General features: G+C 44.8%; 1 protein-coding gene across 1 annotated transcript; it reads left to right on the top strand.

The window, feature by feature from the left end:
* Nucleotides 1-3427: 3427 nt before the first annotated feature.
* On the top strand, nt 3428-6039 carry SOX2 (SRY-box transcription factor 2). Its single transcript, XM_516895.9, has one exon. It carries the CDS (start codon nt 3952-3954, stop codon nt 4909-4911), a length of 960 nt encoding a protein of 319 aa, XP_516895.4. The 5' UTR covers nt 3428-3951; the 3' UTR covers nt 4912-6039.
* Nucleotides 6040-8706: the final 2667 nt, after the last annotated feature.

Consider the following 8706-nt stretch of genomic DNA (forward strand, 5'->3'; position numbering starts at 1 on the left):
AGATTTTGAAATAAAATTGAGTTACACTTAACAGTTAAGGCCTTTTGGCTAGGGCCTATAATAGAACAAAATAAAATCAGAATATTCCAGGAGTCATGCAACTACTAATCTTGCTCTAAAAGTATGTAGCTTTTTGTTGCCCATGGAAGGTAAGTGTTACACTCCCTTTAGATTAAGCACTTTCAATTTTCGTAAATTGTGCCAATGGCAACATTTTAGATTCTCAGAGGATGAAGCATCCTGTTCCAAGTCTTTTTTGATTGTCTAGTAGTCAATGGTATATTGTTGTTAGTACTGTAGCTGTCTATTACAAACCTAAAACAGTGTTGCTTCTGTCATCTATTGGAATCGTTATAGTTATTATATTTAGGGATCAGTGATGGTGCTGGATTGAAATAGAGTGGGCAGTGATCTGATTTTTTAAAATGCATATGTTCTAAAAAATCTAATGAGAAAATGTTCCTGCTATCACCATCTTCTTTAATCTTATTTTCATAGCACATTATTATGCATAACCGCCAGCCACAGTTAGTTTATTGTCTCGATAAGTACAGCAGGCTTAATTAAAATAAAGCTGTAAATAAATGCAACCAATGATAACACAATTGTAACGTAATTCCATAGCTTATTAATGTGATAAAAGCAATTAATAAAAGACCTAGCCAACCCCTTTAACCTCTTAAATACATTATTATAGAGTTCATGCACAAACACATGCATCTGAGAATGTGTAAAAGCTGTTATATATCCTCCCAAGGAAAAAAATTGTGCCTTGAGAGAAAAGCAACGAGATTTAAAAGATTTGTGTCTATAACCATCTGTTATTAGTATTTATTTTAACAAATATACACCACCCTTATCCACACCAATTCCCTGGTTGTTTCTTCAAACAATTATCCACAAGCTTTTTAAAGTTTTTAGAATAATGCTATTAAGCAGACCGATGCATACACAATCATAAAGTGAATTCTTGGTCTGCCCTTTGTGGCGTCTGGACAATCATAATTCATTCACATGTTGAATCTCATAATTTGTACCTATTTTTTCCCATGGTCTAACCTCCCACTTATCTCGAGGTTGTATGTATATTTCTAAGTTAGGCAAATTAAATCTGATTCTTATGATTTGGTTCCGCAGCTTATAAGATATGTTAACTTTTCTTTTGTTTAGATTATGTATAATTAGTCTGATCTTCCATCCCCCTCTTTTTTTTTTTTTTTTACTTTAATTATTTTCAAATACCTTCTTTTAAAGGTAAAAGCAATAGTCTTGGAAAAGCGAATCTACCAGCAGGGGGCGCACCAGCCACATCCCTGAAACCAGCCGCGCTGAAAAGCCGGTGGCCGCCTTCTCTTCTCCAGATCTTCTCAACCTTTTCTCTTTCCTAATCTCCAGGTCCGTGTTTACCTTAATATTACACCTCGATTAAACAGAAAACAGTGCTGTATTTTGAAGAGCGCCGAATATGTATGCATTTTGAGAAACCCAATCTCACCCTTTCCGGGTTCCCAAGAACTAAAACAAGCCATAACTTGAGAGAAAAAGGAGAACCTTCGGGGGGCAGGAAGGTTGATTGGAAATAACTTAAGGAAAGTCTGCAGAATTCTTTTTTTACAACTTTTCTGAGTTTCCAGTGGGTATATTTAGTGTGAGTTTGACAGTAACAGGCTAGGGAGGGCAGAGATTGGAGAAATTGGGGGTCGGGGGAGTGATTATGGGCAGAAGGTTAGTAAGGAACAAAACAATGCACCGTTTTGTAAAGATAATAAATGGAACGTGGCTGGTAGATACTATTCAGTACATTTTCTTAGGGTGAGTAAGGGTAGACCAGGGGAGGAGGGGGCGGAGAGAGTGTTACAGAAGAAAGAAAATAAGTAACCCTGATGGTTTAAGCCCTTTATAAAAAAGAAATGGCATCAGGTTTTTTTTTTTTTTCTTTATTCCCCCCCACCCCACCCTTTGTAGTCAAGTGCATTTTAGCCACAAAGATCCCAACAAGAGAGTGGAAGGAAACTTAGACGAGGCTTTGTTTGACTCCGTGTAGCGACAACAAGAGAAACAAAACTACCTATTTGTAACGGACGTGCTGCCATTGCCCTCCGCATTGAGCGCCTACCTATTGAAATCTTTACGTCGGGACAATGGGAGAGCGGCTAAAATTACCCTCTCGGGTCCTGGGCGGGCAAGATTCCTGAGCCCCTACCCCCGCCCCCATCTCATCCTCCTCTAACCCGGGCCTTGCTGGGCTCCCCCTTCCCCAGTCCCGGCCGCCTTCTCCCAGTGTGCGCTGCCTGCACCTGTGCCTGGAGAGCATCGACCCCGCCTCCCAGGCCTTGAGCCCCTTTGCGGCGCAGCCCCAGCCTTGCGCGGCCTGGGCTTTGCGGCCACCACAATGGAAATCTACGGGGAAAATGCCAGGGCTGGTTCTGCTGGAGTCCTGGGAACTCTGCGTGGGAGGGAGTTTGTGACTGCGGCCCAAAAGCCACCTCCATACAGTGCCGTGGGATGCCAGGAAGTTGAAATCACCCTCCCCCATCGCCTGCACTTTTGAGCGCCCTTCCGTCTGTGTCTTTCCCCAGCCCCCATTTGAAACCCGCACGACCGAAACCCTTCTTTCGGGGAGGCATGGGATGGGAATGGGGAGTGGGGGGAGACAGTAGAAGCATCCCCTTTGCTACGGTTGAATGAAGACAGTCTAGTGGGAGATATGGCTGGGGCTAAGAGGAAGAGCTGCAGTTTCCTGGGCCAAAGAGCTGAGTTGGACAGGGAGATGGCAGCTTACCAAGGCCTGCTTGTTCTCAGCTCTAGAGTCTGCCTTATGGTCCGAGCAGGATTTATTTTTAAGAACAGAGCAAGTTACGTGGAAGCAAGGAAGGTTTTGAGGACAGAGGTTTGGGTCTCCTAACTTCTAGTCGGGACTGTGAGAAGGGTGTGAGAGAGTGTTGGCACCTGTAAGGTAAGAGAGGAGAGCGGAAGAACGCAGTACGGGAGCGGCACCAGAGGGGCTGGAGTTGGGGGGGAGTGCTGTGGATGAGCGGGAGAACAATGACACACCAACTCCTGCACTGGCTGTTTCCAGAAATACGAGTTGGACAGCCGCCCTGAGCCACCCACTGTGCCCTGCCCCACCCCCGCACCTTAGCTGCTTCCCGCGTCCCATCCTCATTTAAGTACCCTGCACCAAAAAGTAAATCAATATTAAGTTTAAAGAAAAAAAACCCCACGTAGTCTTAGTGCTGTTTACCCACTTCCTTCGAAAAGGCGTGTGGTGTGACCTGTTGCTGCGAGAGGGGATACAAAGGTTTCTCAGTGGCTGGCAGGCTGGCTCTGGGAGCCTCCTCCCCCTCCTCGCCTGCCCCCTCCTCCCCCGGCCTCCCCCGCGCGGCCGGCGGCGCGGGAGGCCCCGCCCCCTTTCATGCAAAACCCGGCAGCGAGGCTGGGCTCGAGTGGAGGAGCCGCCGCGCGCTGATTGGTCGCTAGAAACCCATTTATTCCCTGACAGCCCCCGTCACATGGATGGTTGTCTATTAACTTGTTCAAAAAAGTATCAGGAGTTGTCAAGGCAGAGAAGAGAGTGTTTGCAAAAGGGGGAAAGTAGTTTGCTGCCTCTTTAAGACTAGGACTGAGAGAAAGAAGAGGAGAGAGAAAGAAAGGGAGAGAAGTTTGAGCCCCAGGCTTAAGCCTTTCCAAAAAATAATAATAACAATCATCGGCGGCGGCAGGATCGGCCAGAGGAGGAGGGAAGCGCTTTTTTTGATCCTGATTCCAGTTTGCCTCTCTCTTTTTTTCCCCCAAATTATTCTTCGCCTGATTTTCCTCGCGGAGCCCTGCGCTCCCGACACCCCCGCCCGCCTCCCCTCCTCCTCTCCCCCCGCCCGCGGGCCCCCCAAAGTCCCGGCCGGGCCGAGGGTCGGCGGCCGCCGGCGGGCCGGGCCCGCGCACAGCGCCCGCATGTACAACATGATGGAGACGGAGCTGAAGCCGCCGGGCCCGCAGCAAACTTCGGGGGGCGGCGGCGGCGGCGGCAACTCCACCGCGGCGGCGGCCGGCGGCAACCAGAAGAACAGCCCGGACCGCGTCAAGCGGCCCATGAATGCCTTCATGGTGTGGTCCCGCGGGCAGCGGCGCAAGATGGCCCAGGAGAACCCCAAGATGCACAACTCGGAGATCAGCAAGCGCCTGGGCGCCGAGTGGAAACTTTTGTCGGAGACGGAGAAGCGGCCGTTCATCGACGAGGCTAAGCGGCTGCGAGCGCTGCACATGAAGGAGCACCCGGATTATAAATACCGGCCCCGGCGGAAAACCAAGACGCTCATGAAGAAGGATAAGTACACGCTGCCCGGCGGGCTGCTGGCCCCCGGCGGCAATAGCATGGCGAGCGGGGTCGGGGTGGGCGCCGGCCTGGGCGCGGGCGTGAACCAGCGCATGGACAGTTACGCGCACATGAACGGCTGGAGCAACGGCAGCTACAGCATGATGCAGGACCAGCTGGGCTACCCGCAGCACCCGGGCCTCAATGCGCACGGCGCAGCGCAGATGCAGCCCATGCACCGCTACGACGTGAGCGCCCTGCAGTACAACTCCATGACCAGCTCGCAGACCTACATGAACGGCTCGCCCACCTACAGCATGTCCTACTCGCAGCAGGGCACCCCTGGCATGGCTCTTGGCTCCATGGGTTCGGTGGTCAAGTCCGAGGCCAGCTCCAGCCCCCCTGTGGTTACCTCTTCCTCCCACTCCAGGGCGCCCTGCCAGGCCGGGGACCTCCGGGACATGATCAGCATGTATCTCCCCGGCGCCGAGGTGCCGGAACCCGCCGCCCCCAGCAGACTTCACATGTCCCAGCACTACCAGAGCGGCCCGGTGCCCGGCACGGCCATTAACGGCACACTGCCCCTCTCACACATGTGAGGGCCGGACAGCGAACTGGAGGGGGGAGAAATTTTCAAAGAAAAACGAGGGAAATGGGAGGGGTGCAAAAGAGGAGAGTAAGAAACAGCATGGAGAAAACCCGGTACGCTCAAAAAGAAAAAGGAAAAAAAAAAAAATCCCATCACCCACAGCAAATGACAGCTGCAAAAGAGAACACCAATCCCATCCACACTCACGCAAAAACCGCGATGCCGACAAGAAAACTTTTATGAGAGAGATCCTGGACTTCTTTTTGGGGGACTATTTTTGTACAGAGAAAACCAGGGGAGGGTGGGGAGGGCGGGGGAATGGACCTTGTATAGATCTGGAGGAAAGAAAGCTACGAAAAACTTTTTAAAAGTTCTAGTGGTACGGTAGGAGCTTTGCAGGAAGTTTGCAAAAGTCTTTACCAATAATATTTAGAGCTAGTCTCCAAGCGACGAAAAAAATGTTTTAATATTTGCAAGCAACTTTTGTACAGTATTTATCGAGATAAACATGGCAATCAAAATGTCCATTGTTTATAAGCTGAGAATTTGCCAATATTTTTCAAGGAGAGGCTTCTTGCTGAATTTTGATTCTGCAGCTGAAATTTAGGACAGTTGCAAACGTGGAAAGAAGAAAATTATTCAAATATGGACATTTTAATTGTTTAAAAATTGTACAAAAGGAAAAAATTAGAATAAGTACTGGCGAACCATCTCTGTGGTCTTGTTTAAAAAGGGCAAAAGTTTTAGATTGTACTAAATTTTATAACTTACTGTTAAAAGCAAAAATGGCCATGCAGGTTGACATCGTTGGTAATTTATAATAGCTTTTGTTCGATCCCAACTTTCCATTTTGTTCAGATAAAAAAAAAAAACCATGAAATCACTGTGTTTGAAATATTTTCTTATGGTTTGTAATATTTCTGTAAATTTATTGTGATATTTTAAGGTTTTCCCCCCTTTATTTTCCGTAGTTGTATTTTAAAAGATTCGGCTCTGTATTATTTGAATCAGTCTGCCGAGAATCCATGTATATATTTGAACTAATATCATCCTTATAACAGGTACATTTTCAACTTAAGTTTTTACTCCATTATGCACAGTTTGAGATAAATAAATTTTTGAAATATGGACACTGAAATTATTCTTGAGTCTTTCATTTATTTGGATAACACTGTGATTATACATAACTTTTCGGGGAATTATAATACTGTGCTCAGCCAAGAAAGCAAAATACCAAAAACCTTGGTATTACTAGTCCAGCATCATGTGCTAATGTTAATTGCAAAAAAGAAACGGCTGGATGATTAATAAGTACTGGAAAAATTGAAATTTCTGTCATTTCTAAAATAGAAACTAGAGACATATATTGTAAATCCGCCCCCTCCTTTTCTAAGCAGCATGAATAAGCATGATGGGGACCTATACTTAAAACTGATTTATGCCACTTGTTGCCAGAAAGGATTCAATTCTGAAATTTTTCATGTAGTTTAGCAGATGGGGTATTGAGCCAAATCAGAACCAGGTTGGCTGGTTTTGTTTTCATTTTCTTCACAGCACAATGGCCCTTTGAAACCTGGCTATAGAGAAAAATGATGCTTCTTGTATCAGAATAATTGCAAACTAGACATGCAAAGTGTTCATCTGCTGGGTGGGTGTTTGGATTACTCTGGCCCTGCTATTGTCTGAGAGGAAACAAGTGGTTTGCTTTCTTTGTTCCTTGACTTCATAAACTTTCTCCTCTACATTTTCCTGTTCGGGGAGAGGGAAAGAAAAGAACATCTTGCAAAACTCCCCGGCTTATCATAAACGTAGTTTTTTTTTATTATTTATTTTCTTTTTTCCCCTCTCTCTCCCTCTCTCCCTGAATTCCATTTCTTAAATTGGCAGCGCGGGTCCAAGCCTGTAGCCCCAAATCGGATAATCTCTGCAGCTGATAACAAGCAAAAGAGAAGCCAGGCAACAGCCATATTAAAGAAGAAAACAGTCAACTCTGAGGTAGATATTTTACTTTGTCCGGTCTAATCACATTTGGAGATGATTATGCTTTTGATCTGTTAACAATGTTTTACTACTGTAGTAGAGAAGTGGGGGAGGGGAAAGGGGTGGGGAAACAAGATTGGATTTGTTGTGTGGTGTTTTTTGTTTTTTTTTTTTTGCCCTAGGAAAGGTAAAGAAAGGCTATAGTTGTCCTCAGTGGGAGTGGAAAAGTTGAGACATCGCCATGGTCTTTGAATTAGCGATGCTTCTGCATCACCACCCACCCTTGCTTTGGGGCAGCCTGATAATCTGTTACCTAGTCAGGGACTTTTCTACTTTATTTACTACTTGATTCGCTCGTCTTCCCCCACCCACGGGGACCAGGAACCAACAGTCGGGCACTTTTAAGAGCACGGGTTTGCTTCCCACAATTTCAAGAGCTTGTGTCAACTTGCTACAACTTTGGAGAAGTTGGAATCCGGCAGCGTCTTCCACCCTTGAGTAAAGTACCCGCTGCAGCCACTAAGTTAGCTCATCCCGTTGGTTTGCATCTTCTCATTTCCAAGAAAGTATTTCTTTCTCATGGTGTTGCTAATGTTAGTTCTGGGCTGAACTGAGGATATCTCATATTTTCTGTACTTTCTATTTTTTTCTAGATTGCTTTGTTTTAGGTATGTACTGGTTTTTATTTATTACTTTTTAAATCCTCATTTTTAGGATAACATTGTACTGGGAAGGGACAATTATTATTCCAGTTCCCAATTCTAAGCAAGGCATTTTCCCCCCTAATTAATGCAGAGACTCTAAAAGAATTTCCCCTAGCCTGGCCAGCCATTGTAATGCATATACGGATTATTCACGTGGTAATGAGCACATTCGCCAGTTCTTGCTCACACATACGAATAAAAGAAACTTTGAATAAAGATCCAAATGATCATCCTGGGGGAGTGGGGAGGATATTCCCGGAATTTGAGGCAGTCAACTATATAGATTATATATATTTTGAAAATAGAAATATATTAGAAATATGTATAGAGGTTTACAGTAATTGCACTGCACTCACCTCTCATTTTTTAAAAAAAGCCCACAGGGTCAGCAACTTTCTGGCAAAATGGTCAGGTTCAAATATTTAGCAAAAGGAAAGGGAGCACAATATTTTGGGAAGTAGAACTAGCTTTGAATAATTGTCACTATCTGCATAAAACAAGAGAACTCCCGTTCCCCCTTCTATCCCTTCATATCACCAAGCCAAATAGTTGAAAATTGAAAGTCAAAATATTTTGTTTGCAAATATAAATGCTTTTGATAACTACATCTGAGGGAAATGATATATATCTTGTACGATCATTCATTTGATTAAATTAAAGGGTTACCTGAGATATGTAATTTCATGGCTAGATTAATATCGAACATATAATATTTTAATAATAATGTGATTTTCAAGGAGAGTAAACCCATAAACTTGCCCAGAGATGGTTATCTCATGGTGCTGAAGATAGTTGTTGTTTAGTTCTTTTCCTCAGGATATTATTCTGCTCAATGAAACCACTCAATTTCCAGTCAAATAGGGTGAATTTAAATGTTTTGTTAACTATATGCACAGAATAGAAATGTGCAAAAGGATGAGAGTACAGTCTGTTCTTTCTGCAATTTTTTTCTCTCCCCAAACCACCCGCCCCCCTACCACATACTTTAAATAAAGAGCGTTAAAATATTTTGCTGAGCTGTAGTAGATTAGCAAGGTTTCTTGCCAATGCTGGGAAGCTGGTATTACAGACCATCCCAGGGGAAAATGGCTCACATTAACCACTAAATGAATATTTGACAA

Source organism: Pan troglodytes, chromosome 2 (assembly GCF_028858775.2).
Source record: "Pan troglodytes isolate AG18354 chromosome 2, NHGRI_mPanTro3-v2.0_pri, whole genome shotgun sequence".
Taxonomy (NCBI): domain Eukaryota; kingdom Metazoa; phylum Chordata; class Mammalia; order Primates; family Hominidae; genus Pan; species Pan troglodytes.

Coding starts and splice junctions, on each gene's coding strand:
- SOX2 (XM_516895.9), top strand. CDS start 3,952: ATGTACAACATGATGGAGACGGAGCTGAAGCCGCCGGGCCCGCAGCAA.